The following is a 15,807-nucleotide window of genomic DNA, read 5'->3' as shown; positions in this document are numbered from 1 at the left end:
TATAAGCCATACAAGACAGACAGTAAAAGTAAGAATCATATGGTTTGATTCAATTCAACATACTGGCTCACAGATGTGCTGTAAAGCTCTGTGGTGATGTCCACGCTTTGGAAAAAAAAAGACTCTCACTCATCCTAAAACACAATATTCCCACATGGCATCGGAACGTTTATACAGATAACGTTCTTAAACGTGTTAAAGGGGAAGGGAAGATAAAATGGGACTACCAGCATTTTTGACTTCCCACGATGTCTTCAAAGTCTGACAGAAACCAAATAAAACCATTCTAACTTTATTGCAGACTTTTATTACACCATTTATATGGTGTAAAAGAACATTCAATGTATTTTCACTCCAATATCATCACACTGAAACATGTGCAGTGTAGCCACATACTACAGCTAGCAATGAATATCAGCAGGTTGTAAGGCCAAGAGGATCTTCACTCAAGTGAAGGTAAAGACTTATTCACACATACAAACTAGCTGTTGTTCACCATTGTCACTGTAATAAACAGTGTTAACGCCATCCCAGAGAAGGAAAACTGATTACATAGTCTGCCTTTAAGAAGACATTAGTGCATCTCAATCATATTCATGGGCTAAAGAAAGTATAAGGCTATGATTTTTTTTCACAGGAATAAAGCAAAAATATTAATTAGAGTGCTTTTGAATTCACAGACTCAAACTGTTCCTCAGGTACCATCATGATCATCATCATCATCAGCTGGTGTGATGTTATTTTAATTAAGACTCTTTTGTATTCACATCACACGCCCAGACCTTTGGACAGCAGTCTCTAGCTCATCTATCAGATGAAAACACAGAGACTGGATAGTCCAGCAGGGCCGAGTCTTTGGTAAAGTTCAGCTGGTGTCCTGGTTTATAGATAAATATTCAGTATTTAGTTCATTTTACCAGGTTCTTCTCACACATTTGGGTCCATGCTGGTAATTAATTCATCACCAGTGTGATGAAACCGCATTGGTATTCAGTACGGGGTAAAAGTGGGCAGAGTTGCATCACCAGTACTCGTTAATGTCGTGTTTTGGGTTCAGAAGCCCAGATATTCTGCCAGGAACACAGCCATGATCTTGGTCAGGTTCTCCACAGTGGGGCGGTGCATGTTCTCCTCTGTGTCGTCCAGTGTGTGCCAGAACTGTGGGAAGGGCGTGGCGATGACATGCAGCACAGGAACACCTGCAAAAGAAAGTGATGATAAACTCTTTACAGTTTCAGAGCACATTGTAAAAACATTTTTATTGTAATAGAAAAATTAGGTCAGGAAAGAGAATTTAAAACTGATTATTGAATTTGGAGGAGGGTGTATGAAACTGGCCATCAGTGTGTTACAGAAAGGGAAGAAAATACAAAACACATATAACATTACATTCATTTGGAGGATGATTTTGTCCAAAACAATTTACAGTAATCGCATTCAATCTACAAAGAAACAAGAGCTAGATGTCCTCAAAAATTTGAAGTGCCAGACGCAAAACTTACAAATGGAGAACAACTATGTGAAGCACAACATATGTAAGTTTAACCTGTTTCCCTCATACATAAACATATTTAAATATGAAAAAATTGGAGTGCATCCCTTCCAAACACAAACTAAGAGAAGGTTCAGCTGCAATGATTAGTCGACAGAAAATTAATCTGCAGCTATGTTGATAATCAATTAATTGTTTAAGTCAGTTTTCAAGTGAAAATGTCAAACATTTGGTGGTTTCAGCCTCTTAAATTTGAGAATTGGCTGCTTTTTCTTGTCTCACCTCTATGGTTAGTTAAATATCTTTGGGTTGGGACTGTTGACTGGGTAAAACAAGACATTTGATCACATCACCTTGGGTTGTAAGAAATTGTAATGGGCATGTTTAACAGTTAGCGATTAATTGAGAAGGTAATCTGCAGATTAAATCAGTCATGAAAATAATTGTTAGTTGCAGCCAGTTCAGTGATATAGTACAACTGCTTTTTGGTCAGACCAGTCCTATAACCGTGGATGTCTGTGAGTGAGTGGTGAAGTTACACCCTTGGTTGGCCAAGTTTCCTGATTGGCCGTTGCTCTTTCAAAATGAATTGGTGCAAGATGACGGAAGCAGAGGACAGCGGCGTGACACAGAGCTTCCTGTTTCCTGCTCTGAGCTTTGATGCTCTCAGCTCCAATGTTAAATGCAGGAAAGTCGCCTAAATCCCTGTTTAAACTGACATGTACAGCGTCTCTGCGTCTCCTCTACCGTCTGGTGTGATCGACTCTCCGGCTGACAGCGCTGTCAGCAGCCAGCAGGAGAGACGCTCCGCGGTGTGTTTGGATTTTATAACTGAACTAAAACCAGGACACAAGCTTTTTATTTCTCTGATGTTTTCACATCACAAACGATGAACAGCAGCATTAAAACACAAGTCTTGCAGTTAAAACATGCGACTCATGTGGCTGTTAAAAACAAAACATTGTCAAAACTCTTTCAAATCAAACAGCTTAACATATGAGTGGAAAGTATTGTTCTTGCAACTGCATTTATAAACTCTTTTTTTGACTCAAACGTAGCTTAATCATGTCATATGATGCTACTTCAGTTCACTTTACCAGCAAATATTACTGGGACCACTACAGAAAGTTGCAGATGAACATTTAATATCCAGGATTTCACATTATAGACACTATCACTGACTATCCCTGTAACACATTGGCCACAATTTCACACACTGACCATACACGGTCCAGCCATATACTAGGTTTTGACCTAGTCTAGTTTGGGGGAGATATTCGCACTGACATGGGGTGTCATGGTCTCATTTGAAAAGGTGAATTTTTAGCCTGCAGTGGAAGGTGAGCAGCAACTCTATTGTCTTCATGATCCACCGCTGTGGGGTAAAAATAGAGAAGAGCCTGGATCCAAATGAGCCACTGTGAGCTCATGAAGGGGAAGGAGCACTTCCACTTCACGAGCTGCAACAGTGAACCAGTGTAGTGAATGGAGAGTGATGAGAGCAGCATTCTGGACTAGCTGCAGAATACTACTTTATATGGTTTACAGAGTTTTTATTAATGAACTGGATTAGATTTATAATGTTTAACATAGATGGATGCATAAATGTAGATTTAGTTTTGTCTGTGTTGTGTTGTATATTATGTTTGTGCTTGCTGGTGAAGAAGGGGTGAATACTCCAGATGTTGTACAGGAGGAGAGCAGGTTACTGCACTGATCTTTGTAATGTGTCTGTCTACTGTATGTGCGTCATTATCACTCACCTTTATGAAGGAAGGGGATGTGGTCGTCCTGCACGGGTCCGAGGTACACATCCTTCCTGAAGTAGGTCTGCTCTGATGGGTGAGACGTCAGCAGACCCTGTCGATGGAGTCTCTTCTCTGAGAATGAGTGTTGACGGCAGAGTTAGGGCACGCAACAGGGAGAGATTTAAATTATTCATGCAAAAGCTTGTTTTCAACTCCCAGTATTTACCTGCAGCAATCAGACGGTCAAACCAGCGCGCCGTGTTGTCAAAGTGATTCGCAATCAGTGGATCAGGACCACCGAGAAGATCCAGCAGCACAAACAGGTCCTAGAGAGAGTTTAAAGTCAAAACAGAGAAGTCAGTAGCTGGAAATTTCTATTAAAACAGAGTTTTCATGAAATTACGGCACATTACATATTACAGAAATGTAAAAAACACAGAAGCATAGAAACAGTAATGAGTACTTGACTACTGTTAAGTTTAAAAAGGGGCTGTGTTTACACCGGCTGCTAAATTCAGCCTGTTCATACATAATTCAGACACACACAGTTTCCTCACCACAGCCTGCAGCATGGTGGTGTGTGTGGCGCCAGCAGGGTGAGGTGTGTTGGCCATGCGCTCAGCCAAGTGACGGGAGCCGTACAGCGAGTCCGTAGCGGTCCATTCTTCAAATGACTCCTCTCCGTCAAAAAATACAAGCTGCAGAGTCACTGGAAGTTTCTAGGAGGCAAAAAAAAAAGAAAAAAAAAAGAAAGGAGAGTCAAATTAAAATGCACTTTTCAACTAGCAGCGACTGAGGCTGGTTTCTCTCTCTGCAGTGTCGTTGCAGTGTGTATATTCCTAACGGCATAAATCACAGCCTCTGGAGAGATACCGCTATATACAGATGACTGCTGCACACAAAACAAGCAGCTGGAGTCAGCAGTTTCTAGCCTGTGCTGCAGCCACTGAGGCAGAGGGATGAAATGAGAGTATAAGGAGGAAAAAAAGGGAGGAATAGCTCTTCTCTCTTGTCAGCATCTCTGAGTTTGTCTTTGTCACTTCTAGGAAGAGAAGGAGGGGCGCTTATGTATCAAACAAATTAATCTGTCAGCATCTGCTCCAATGCACATGTAACAAAACACGTACCTGCTGTTTGAAGGATCTAAGCTGAGCATCCAGAGAAGTGGCGAGCTCCAGGATCATAGCGCAGGGCACCGCTGAGTCACTGGCCCCCAGAAACACCTTCTCTGGGGCCCGGGGGTCTGGAGGCAGGGCCTTAGAGTCATAGTGGCAGGTCAGCAGCAGCCTACGTGGAGCCGAAGGGTCCAGGGTGGCAATAATGTTGGTGAACGAGACTTTCCCTCGAGGTGTCGGAGAGTGGAAGGAGTCTAAGTCGATGGTCCAGCCAGCAGACAGCGAGGACAGAGTGGAGGTGATGTGCTGATGTTAGAGCAGAGAGGTTGGATTAAAGATGAGTGAGGAAAAAAAAAAAAAGAGAAAATGTGAAGAGAGGAGGAAGCTGTTTACACACACCTGCTGAACAGCTAGGCTGCCTTGTGTCCCTGGCAGCCGCTCTATTAGGATCGGCCTCAAGTGAGTCTCCCACAGGCGAGTCCCGTCCACCTGAGAGGCTAGACGATGGATTTGAGCCGGAGAGCATTTACTGGGTTTGTGGGACAACTGGAAGGGAGATTAAAAAAAAATCTGTGATGAAAAAGAGGAACAGCAAGAAAAACAACGTGTTCAGTGAACAAAATGTTAAGTAGGAATTTGTAATAACGTCACCAAGAATGAAAAACAAGAATCTGTCCTGTTTCCAGGTCGTTATGGTACAAGTGTTCCACATCTCTGATCTATTTTCTTCACATATATTTGGTCCGTTTTTGTCTCATACTGTCATTTTATTGCTACATCTGTGTAAACAACATCTGTCTGTTCTGGAGGAGGGATGCATTCTCTGTTCATGAGGTTTCTCCCTCGTTTCACTCCTTTTCTTGATCTAAATTGAAGATCTAAGGCAAGAGGCTAAAACAATTAGTCAATTAATTGATCATTCAGGTAATAGATTAGTAATCTGCGACTATTTTGATACTTAATTAATTGTTTCAGTGATCAGTCAAGCAAAAATGCCAAATAATCCTGATTCCAGCTTGTCACACATGGACATTTGATGCTATACTTCATCATCTATAAACAGTAATTGAATATATTTGAGTTTTGGACTATTAGTCATATAAAACAAGAAACATGAATATGTCACACTGTACTCTGGGAATCTGTGATGGGCATTTTTCACTATTTTCTGACATTTTATAGACAAAACGATTAATCAAGAAAATAATCGGCAGATTAATTGATAGTGAAAATAATCATTAGTTGTAGCCCTGACGTTTATTCTCCTGTTTTATCTTATTCTATTTTAGCTTATTTCTCATTTCCAACTTAACACTTTTTTAAATTGTATTTAAATGTATTTTTATATTGCCTTGTGGTCCTTTTATATTCTGTCTTTATTTCTTTTATGTTTTATGTAAAGCACTTTGAATTGCCTTGTTGTTGAAATGTGCTGTACAAATAAACTTGCCTTGCTTTGCCCTAGTCCTATATTGCACAGATTGTAATACCCTTTGTGATTTTTTTCTGATTTTGGCATATAGCCTATATTATATGAATAAAAATGGAGTTGACTGGAATTAAAAGTATAAAATAACAGGGAAGAAATGGATGAACAACATCAAACCAGGTCATCCCTGATGAAATGAGACATGTGTGATCAGGGGGAAGAGGCACTGACTGTAAATTGCTGAATGAACGTTGTTACTGACCTCCTCTTTAATGGATCAAACATAAACAAAAAACAACACACAAAAAAGTACTGTAGATGAAGAAATGTTGAGGGGAAATATCTAAAACAATCTACTTTTGCATGAATATTTATATCTTTACAATTTAAAAGGACAAACATCAAGTCCAAACTCATGGCTCACACATGTTAGTGACATATGTTGTCGATAACTCTTACCCTGTCTTTTGTCAGATCTACAAATGGCATACGGTTTACATGCCCGCTGGTCGTGTCGTTAGACAGGTAGATTCCCAGAACCACCGCCAGCATCAGAACACCGAGGAGACAGAGCAGCAGTACCCGGGCCCGGGGCATCCGCACCCGGTCACAGCCGGGGAAAGAGCCGCCGCCGTTGCTCTGCTGCAGAGGTTTGTACCGCCGACTGGACCTGGACATGACTGGAGGTGCAGCGTCTCCTAAACAAGCTACGTGTCCAAACTGACTTGTGGAGCATGCAGGAGGGAAATAATACACACAGGAAGGAAGTGGAGGAAGTAGACTGGATGAGACGAGTGGTGTTTCGGTACGGTTGTTACATTTGCAGCTGTGTGTGGTCCTGGTTCAACATCGCAGCCCATCCTCCGGGTCTGACAGTCTGTCTTTAGTGGTCCAGATCTTCAGTGTGACTCCTGCAGCACAGTTTTCTAAAGGCATGACTTTTAGGATTCATTCACACAGAAACAATAACTATATATACATATATATATATATCTATCTCTGGCTTCTGAAACTCTTTCCTGCTGCGTTAAACTATTTTTTTAATCTAATTATAGCTTCAAAAGAAGAAAAATACAACAAAACTCCTCCTAACTCTTCTGGTGCAGCAGTCCCAATAAAATATGTACAAATTTAACGTCTACTGAGTCCAGGACGTCGATGGTGTAACTTCTTCTATGGTTTTTATTACGGTTCATAAAGGTGAACCAGTACCACCTACTGGTCTGGAGTATCAGGTGCTGCAGAAAGAGACAATACATGTAAATATACAAAATGAAGACTGTATATATCAACTATGAGGCATTTAACGCTTAAATAAATACCTGAGACATGTAAGTCATCTCCTCAAGGTGATTTAAACTGTTTTATAAACATGTTTACATTTACATATAGTCATAATATATACATAATGATATATAGACAGAGTTTATACATAATGACATATTATATATTATATTGTACTTACTGTATATTGTATTGTACTATATTGACATAATGTATACATCAATCTATGTGCTGCAGCCAGGAGTTTAAACATACTAAAAAAAAAGACCAGACATCAAAAAGTCTAATTTCTATATAATTTTAGTTTAAAATGTATTTATTTTAATGTTTACATTTTATCTATTCAGTTAATTGTTCATCTATAGTTTCTGTAAATTCTGTTTCCCCAATATTTGATGTGATATCTCACCATTACATTTGGAAACAGGACAGTATGATGGTACTGAAGAACAGGATTGATGTCAGTTATGTGAAATAAATTAAATAGAAAAAGGAAACGCATTTTGTTTTGTTTTGCCCTTTGTATTATGATTAAAGGACTATTTAGTAAAACTAAAAATGATTACTTCCTTATGGAAGATGTTAAAATGATTATAGGCTATGTATTAAATTATACTTAAAATTATACTTATACTTAATAAGTGGACTTTGCTCTGTGTGAGTATTTGGACAAACGCCTGGTCATTAAGAAAAAATGGTTTATATGGGTAGTGTTTATATTGTTTTTTTGTTCTTTTATGTTTTCCCCATACTACATACAGTATGTGGCTTGCAGTAATGGAAATTGCATGTCATGTAATCACATGTGGGATGGATCATTTTTAATGATATGACAAAAATATTCATTCATTCATTGAATGAATAAACGAATAGTGGGGAAATCCATAATAAATCCTCATTTATTTAATCACCTAAAAGTAGTCAAATGTAAATATACTGAGTCTTTAAAAGTACTGCAATCAGCATATAAAATATCCATCATCAACTGTAGAACGTAAACTCCATCCAGGTTTCTAAAACACACTAATTCACACAAATTCCCAGAAAAAATAACATATAACATAAAAGAACTTCTATGTCCTCAGTGGTAGCTATAGAGGCCTGACTGCACCGTAGTCCTTCTGCTCATAGTAATCAGGATGAATCTTAGAGATATTTATCATTATTTTATCCTGTTTCTCACCTGCTCCTAAATATGGTTGATCCACATTTTCAGTTATCACTGTCTTGCCACAGGTGGATCATCAGGGGCTCTGAAGGCCACAGATTCACTGTGGTGCAATTAGTTTGATTAACTCTGCAAGTTTGTTTGTTAATATGCACCACTAAAGGACTACATATTTACAAATCTTGAGATGCTGAATTGTACAGAGACCCTGTGTCAGAAATCATAACTTTTTCTGTTGATTTTATGCTTACATGGTAATTTTGCTAAATACATTAATGTTTAATCAAATTATCACAAAATAACACACAGAACACACAGAAAACCTGGCACAGGATAGCATTTCAGAAATTGAGTACCGTGGGTCAATTATAGGGACCACTAGGGGGTAACTTTTCAGTTTTACATATTGCAAATATAAACTTTTCCACAGTAATAATCTTTCCTTTATCAGTTGCAGGATAAATATTAGAAATCTTATCTTAAAAAGTGTCAATGCATTTATGATAAGCCTGCAGACAACTTTTCATTTTCCCTCTGATGGTTCTTGAGAGACATCTGTGATGTGCTACACATGTTTACTATGTACTGCATCTTTTTATTTTTACTTTTTTCAACTTTATTGGTCAAAATTTGAAATACATAGCCCAAGACGTTCATATTCTTAATATATTTGCTGAAAGAGATTGAATATTGGCAGATTTCGTATTTTGAAAACTCACATTTCTGTATATATGATAATATGGAGTCATCATGACAAAGCTTGTTATTTGACCTACTTTTCTGTTTTCATATATGTCCCGCCAGATTTTAGTCCGGGAAAATGAACGGAAGAGGAAGTTGACGTTCTAAACAGTTGTGATTGGTCCGCTGCCGTTAAGTCCCGTCTTCTCTTACCGCTGATTGGCTTAAGCGCCCGTCCGTCTCTGCTCCCAGCGATGACGCCTTCCGTACAAATACAGTGTTAGCGGGAGTTTCGGGAGTCATTCGCGCTTTCTTCCTTGACGCCGGGACCGAGCTCGTGTTCAGCCGCACGTTTTGCTACTGAGGAGACGTTAAACTTGTAGCTGGAGAGCTGCTGTTTTCTCGGGAAACTCAGGAGCCACATCACACTCTGCCAGCATGCATGTTATCAAGAGAGGTGAGCCGTTTTTTGTTGCTATGTTGCGGTGTAACTAAGGCCTCAGTTAGCTTCAGTGCTACTGTCAATACTGTTGATTTACCGATTAGGAAATGATAGAGACGGTTGTGCTGCTTCAACCCGACTGCTCAGTTGTTATATCACAAAATCGAAACTTACATGGTTAGTTAACGTTTGCTAGAAGCAGCCAGTTAACTGGTATTAAGTTACATCTCAGGCTACAGCTAGCTTGATTAGCGTTAAAGTTAACCAGTATGTGTCTGAAACGTGTAAAAAAAACACTTGATGTTCAGATGGATGTTCATGTGAACGTTAACTGATTAAAGTGTCATTTCTCAATCATTCTCTGCAGTTTTTCATTTGAGGTTTGTGTTTACAGCCATAATCCTTTGTTATACTTGGCGCGAAAAAGACAAAGTTATAAAAGGCCTGTCTGCCTGTCAATATGGACCCCAGTGAAGTTATGAGAGGGAGAAATGTTAATGAGCTCAAGTGAAATCTATTCAAGCATTATGAAAGCTGCTCAATAGCTCAAACTACTGCTTTTATCTCTCTGGGGTAAACAAATTTGGAGGTTAGAGGAAGGTGCGGTTTCTTTAATTGCTGTTTTTACATCTAGGTGACCGGATTGTGGATTTCAAGATCCTGTTTACTCTGAAACAGTAGAAATATGTACTGTATATCTAAATATGTGTGTACAAATTGTTTTAGTATTAATCCAGTTTGAAAGTATTTATGTTCAAGGTGTATTTCAGAGAAAGTACGGCACAGTGACAAAAGAAAAACAGCTTCCCCCCAAAACTCAACCCTTGGAGCCTTTGACAGCGGTGCAAATAATTGTAGGGAGGTTTTTAGCCCTTTTTTAAAATTCAAGGACAAAAAAAATAACTAAAAATACAACTAAAAATACCAAAGCTGCTAACTGTTAAAGGATAGGTTCGTAATACTTCAAGTCAACAAACAAAAGTCAGGTGCTCAAATGAACATTGAAACAGGTTTTTCTCGCCATAATCATCATTCCTCTTGTTCATACTGATAATCATAATGCACTTAGTAGTTCCCCGGTGGTGGAACGAGTTACCAAACTCTGTAGATAGTAGATATCTCTCAAACATTAGTCCTTTTAGTGTTCCTCAAAATGTTGGCTGTGGATTTTGTTCCCATCACTCACATAGTAAACACATTTGAGGGGATCTTCTAACAGTATAAACAGGAGGAATGATTACAGCAAGAAAAACATGCATGAAGGTTCACTTGGGCAGCTGTCCTTTAAGCCCATCTACGTATTTGAATTAAATATTATTAAAGCCTTTTATATAAATATCAACAAACTTTTCTTATTTGTTAAAGCAAATGCTTCTATTAAACTGATTGTGTGTCTGTGTCACACATACACTGTGTATACTGTGTGTGTGATATATCACACACAATCAGTTTAATAGAAGCATTTGCTTTAACAAATAAGAAATATTGATATTTATATAAAAGTCTTTTATTAGACAGACACTACTAAAGTCTATTCTTTAGTTTCATCTTTATTGTTTATTGATTTGTGTAATTTTAGTTTGGTTAACTGAGAAGTTTTTGTTTTTTCAGATGGACGCCAGGAGCGCGTCATGTTCGATAAAATCACCTCTCGCATCCAGAAGCTCTGCTACGGGCTGAACTCCGACTTTGTGGATCCGGCCCAGATTACAATGAAGGTGATTCAGGGTTTGTACAGCGGCGTCACCACCGTGGAGCTCGACACGCTAGCAGCGGAGATCGCCGCCACGCTCACAACTAAACACCCCGACTATGCCATCCTCGCTGCACGGATTGCCGTCTCAAACCTCCACAAGGAGACGAAGAAAGTGTTCAGTGACGTGATGGAGGACCTATACAACTACGTCAACCCCTTGAATAAACGCCACTCCCCCATGATCTCCAAGGAGACGCTCAACATTGTTCTCGAGAACAAAGACCGCCTCAACTCCGCCATCATCTTCGACAGAGATTTCTCCTACAACTTCTTTGGCTTCAAGACTCTGGAGCGGTCCTACCTGTTGAAGATCAACGGCAAAGTGGCCGAGCGACCGCAGCACATGCTCATGAGAGTGTCGGTCGGAATCCACGGAAAAAATATTGATGAAGCCATCGAGACCTACAACCTGCTGTCAGAGAAGTGGTTCACCCACGCCTCCCCCACTCTCTTCAATGCAGGAACCAACAGGCCTCAGCTGTCCAGCTGCTTCCTGCTCGCCATGAAGGACGACAGCATTGAAGGCATTTATGACACGCTGAAGCAGTGCGCCCTCATCTCCAAATCAGCGGGAGGAATTGGCGTGGCTGTCAGCTGCATCAGATCAACTGGGAGCTACATCGCCGGCACCAACGGCAACTCCAACGGCCTAGTCCCCATGCTGAGAGTTTACAACAACACGGCACGTTACGTCGACCAGGGAGGCAACAAGAGACCCGGAGCCTTCGCCATGTACCTGGAGCCGTGGCACTTTGATGTGTTTGAGTTCTTGGAGCTGAAGAAAAACACAGGGAAGGAGGAACAAAGAGCCAGAGACCTTTTCTACGGCCTGTGGATCCCCGACCTCTTCATGAAGAGAGTGGAAAGCAACCAAGACTGGTCTCTGATGTGTCCGAACGAGGCTCCTGGGCTGGACGAGTGCTGGGGGGAGGAGTTTGAGGCGCTCTACACCAAATATGAGAAGGAGGGCCGGGTCAAGCGTGTGGTGAAGGCTCAGCAACTGTGGCATGCCATTATTGAGTCCCAGACAGAAACCGGTACGCCATACATGCTGTACAAAGACGCCTGCAACAGGAAGAGCAACCAGCAGAATCTGGGCACCATCAAATGCAGCAACCTCTGCACAGAGATCGTTGAATACACCAGTGACGACGAGGTGGCGGTCTGTAATCTGGCGTCCATCGCTCTCAACATGTACGTCACCCCTGAGCGGACCTTTGACTTTAAAAAACTGGCCTACGTGACCAAAGTAATCGTGAAAAACCTGAACAAGATCATTGACATCAACTTCTACCCAGTGCCCGAAGCCGAGAAGTCCAACAAGCGTCACAGGCCGATCGGGATCGGTGTCCAAGGACTGGCGGATGCCTTCATCCTGATGCGTTACCCCTTTGAAAGCCCCGAGGCTCAGCTGCTCAACATCCAGATCTTCGAGACCATCTACTACGCTTCCCTGGAGGCAAGCTGCGATCTGGCCCGCGAGCACGGCGCTTACGAGACGTACCAAGGCTCTCCTGTCAGCAAGGGCATCCTCCAGTATGACATGTGGGAGAAGACGCCGACAGACCTGTGGGACTGGAAGCTGCTGAAGGAGAAGATCGCCAAACACGGCGTGAGGAACAGTCTGTTGATGGCCCCGATGCCGACGGCGTCCACCGCACAGATCCTGGGCAACAACGAGTCTATCGAGGCCTACACCAGCAACATCTACACCCGCAGAGTCCTCTCCGGAGAGTTCCAGATCGTCAATCCTCACCTGCTCAAAGACTTGACGGAGCGAGGACTGTGGAGCGAGGAGATGAAGAACCAGCTGATCGCTCACAACGGATCCATTCAGGTAATCAATCTTCTATCATAAAGGTCTCACATCACCAAAATATTTATTGTTGAGATGATTTTATTTTGTCTGGATGGATAAATTTAAAGGTACTGCATGAAAAAAATTAACTTTGGGCAGTTTTAGACTAATTTAAGTGAAAGTATCACAGCTTGACTTCATTGTGATTTAAATATATTGTCTGACAAACAGCCCAAAACCTCAAATATTCAGTTTATTATCATATAAGACATATAAGAAAAAAGCAGCAAATCCTCATGTTTCAATAGTGAGAATCAGACAGTTTTGCAATAATCAAAATACTTTCTGCTTATTTTTTCCTGCTGTTTTTAAGTTTTCCTGTTTGCTTAATTTTCTTTAACAGGAAATCGATGAGATTCCAGATGATCTGAAGCAGCTGTATAAAACCGTCTGGGAAATTTCTCAGAAGACAGTTCTCAAGATGGCCGCCGACCGTGGCGCCTTCATCGACCAAAGTCAGTCCCTGAACATCCACATCGCAGAGCCAAACTACGGCAAATTGACCAGCATGCACTTCTACGGCTGGAAACAAGTAAGTGAGACCAGGAGGACGAATCAGAGACGACTGCTGTGATCCAACAACGTGTGCTAACTGTTTCTTCCTCTCTACAGGGTTTAAAGACGGGGATGTACTACCTGCGGACGAAGCCCGCCGCCAACCCCATCCAGTTCACCTTGAACAAGGAGAAGCTGAAGGAGACGCAGGCGGACACTAAACCCACGGAGCAGGAAATCAAGGAGCGCAACACGGCTGCCATGGTCTGTTCTCTGGAGAACAGAGACGAGTGCCTCATGTGCGGATCTTAAACGTGTCGTCTCTCCACTCGATAATCGCTCACTTACGCAGGTTAAAGGTCATCTGGTTAGAGGGGTATTTTAGTTGCAAGACTTGAAGCTTTCAAAGATGTACCTGAGGTTACTTACGAGTGCTTCCGTTAACAAACTTGAGCACTTTTCATCGACTACTTTCATGTGCAGTTTGAAACTGAATGTATAGAATTATTTTTATTAAATAAATGTTGTCAACTCATTGGTCAATAAGAAACAGTTAAATGTACTTAAAGTGTATTTTATGTCGCAAATAAAAATAGGTTTGTAATAGAAAATAAAATGTTTTATATGCAAGTTGTTTGTGTTTGTCAGTTTCATTAAAAATGTGCTGAAGGGCTGCAACGAATCATTTCAAATGATCTCATCTGATTATTTTTGTAATTGTTTAGACTACAGGACAAAAAAACAAAAATCCCATCTCAACATGTCAGAGCAGAAGCTGATATCATCAAATTGGACTTAATTTGTCCAAAACCCCAGAAGTATTATCACATTTAAGATATGTTAAAATATTTTTACACTAAAAATGACATCGATTATCTAAGTGTTTAAAGATTAATCTGTTGATCAACTAACTGTTGCTCTAAAGTGCTTCATATTTGTAAAGTCTACAGTGTCAGTGATGCACTTTTCCCCCGTTAGTGCTGAAACAAGCAGTCAACTAATAGTAGAGCTGCAACGATTAGTAGATTAATTGGTTAGTTGTCAACTATTAAATCAATTGTAACCATTTTTACAGTCATGTCTTTATTCTTCTGAACTTATTTGGGTTGTGGACTGTTGGCGGAGATAAAACTGGGACAAGGACTTCATCTCGGGCTTTGGGAAACAGTGATGACATCTTTCACCACTTTGACATTTTACAGACCAAACAATCGATTAATTGAGAAAATAATAAATAATTGTTGGTTGCAGCCCTTGTTGAGAGTTTAGTGCTTTAACCAGAAAAAACAAGGACTTTGATATTGCTGTGGAAATGTGAATTGTATGATATTTTATACACAATGATTAATTGTAAAAAGATAAGTGTTTGATTGATTGCTAGTTTACTATCACTTGTATAACTTTAGCCTGATGTTTTAAAAGAAGGTAAAACTGTAAAAGAATGAAAAACAGCCACAGTTCTGATAGTTATTTTTAATACATTTTTTATAAAATAACAAAAACATAATTTACACTTTTAAATGTACACTTATCATTACAACCCAAAACAAAACAATATTGAACCAAAGGTTTTTGTCTATGCACGGTGCAAAGAGCGGAAAGATGAAAATAGAAAAAGACGAAGAATCATATAAATCAGTTTTGTACACAGATCGGAAATAAAACAGAATACACAAATAAAAACAACAACAGTACCCTCTTATCTTCACTGCTGTCTGCAACAGTGGCCGATGTGTTAAAAAATAAATTATCAAAATATTTAACATCTAAAAAAAAAAAAGAAAACAAACCTAGTTATACAATATTAACCTTAATGCATTATTGATTTGTTCAACATGGATCGTGGTTTATGCTATAAATAGCTTAAAATTATGCATGAAAACAAAATGTATATATATTAAAAAATAAAAAAAAGAAACCTTGCCCCTTTTACATAAGCAAAACTAAAGATTAAGACTTGCAGATACGAACATCACAGTTACACCTGCGAAGCTGCATGAATGAAGGATTTTCCTACTGGAGGAACAACAGGAGTGTGTCACCAGGAGACTTTAAATATCCAAAAACAGGATAAAGGTTGGAGCTTGTTGTTTGTTGTTTTTTTGTCTTTTTTTGGAGAGGCCTGAACCACTAAACAGTCCAGTCAGATTTAGGTAAAAACATTACTGGTCTCAAGCTGAACGTGAACCTTTTTAACTGGCTGCAGAAGAAGAAGAAGAAGAAGGAGGTGCAGCTCCAAGTCCCCTCTCTTGTGTCAGTGAAAATAAAAGTTATTAGTGTAGGAGTGGGCGATATGGGGTCAAATCTTTTATCACAGCATGTTTTATTCTATGTCATAA

At 40.0% G+C, this 15,807-nt stretch overlaps 2 protein-coding genes across 2 annotated transcripts; one reads left to right on the top strand and one right to left on the bottom strand.

Annotated features, from left to right (window-relative positions):
- Positions 1-291: 291 nt before the first annotated feature.
- qpctla (glutaminyl-peptide cyclotransferase-like a) lies at positions 292-7,120 on the bottom strand. The gene is made up of 7 exons (XM_044353165.1): positions 6,244-7,120; positions 4,755-4,901; positions 4,368-4,661; positions 3,798-3,959; positions 3,467-3,566; positions 3,256-3,372; positions 292-1,199 (listed from the first exon to the last, which is right to left on the bottom strand). The coding sequence occupies exons 1-7, from the start codon at positions 6,460-6,462 to the stop codon at positions 1,054-1,056; spliced, it is 1,185 nt and encodes a 394-aa protein (XP_044209100.1). The 5' UTR covers positions 6,463-7,120; the 3' UTR covers positions 292-1,053.
- Positions 7,121-9,152: 2,032 nt separating this feature from the next.
- LOC122984135 (ribonucleoside-diphosphate reductase large subunit) lies at positions 9,153-14,098 on the top strand. Its single transcript, XM_044354463.1, has 4 exons — positions 9,153-9,374; positions 10,971-12,952; positions 13,317-13,505; positions 13,586-14,098. The coding sequence occupies exons 1-4, from the start codon at positions 9,356-9,358 to the stop codon at positions 13,778-13,780; spliced, it is 2,385 nt and encodes a 794-aa protein (XP_044210398.1). The 5' UTR covers positions 9,153-9,355; the 3' UTR covers positions 13,781-14,098.
- Positions 14,099-15,807: the final 1,709 nt, after the last annotated feature.

This window comes from Thunnus albacares, chromosome 6, assembly GCF_914725855.1.
Source record: "Thunnus albacares chromosome 6, fThuAlb1.1, whole genome shotgun sequence".
NCBI lineage: Eukaryota > Metazoa > Chordata > Actinopteri > Scombriformes > Scombridae > Thunnus > Thunnus albacares.
The sequence above is the reverse complement of the archived record's forward strand: the minus strand, read 5'-3'. Positions and strand labels throughout refer to the sequence as shown.

Bases quoted from the DNA above. Each gene is read 5' to 3' on its own strand.
- qpctla (XM_044353165.1), bottom strand. From the start codon at position 6,462: ATGTCCAGGTCCAGTCGGCGGTACAAACCTCTGCAGCAGAGCAACGGC. The intron at 3,960-4,367 runs GTACGTGTTTTG...TTTGCCTCCTAG, and splicing joins TTAGATCCTTCAAACAGCAG to AAACTTCCAGTGACTCTGCA. The intron at 1,200-3,255 runs GTGAGTGATAAT...TTTCTTTTGCAG, and splicing joins CATCCCCTTCCTTCATAAAG to GTGTTCCTGTGCTGCATGTC.
- LOC122984135 (XM_044354463.1), top strand. The intron at 12,953-13,316 runs GTAATCAATCTT...TTTCTTTAACAG, and splicing joins CTCACAACGGATCCATTCAG to GAAATCGATGAGATTCCAGA. The intron at 13,506-13,585 runs GTAAGTGAGACC...TCCTCTCTACAG, and splicing joins ACTTCTACGGCTGGAAACAA to GGTTTAAAGACGGGGATGTA.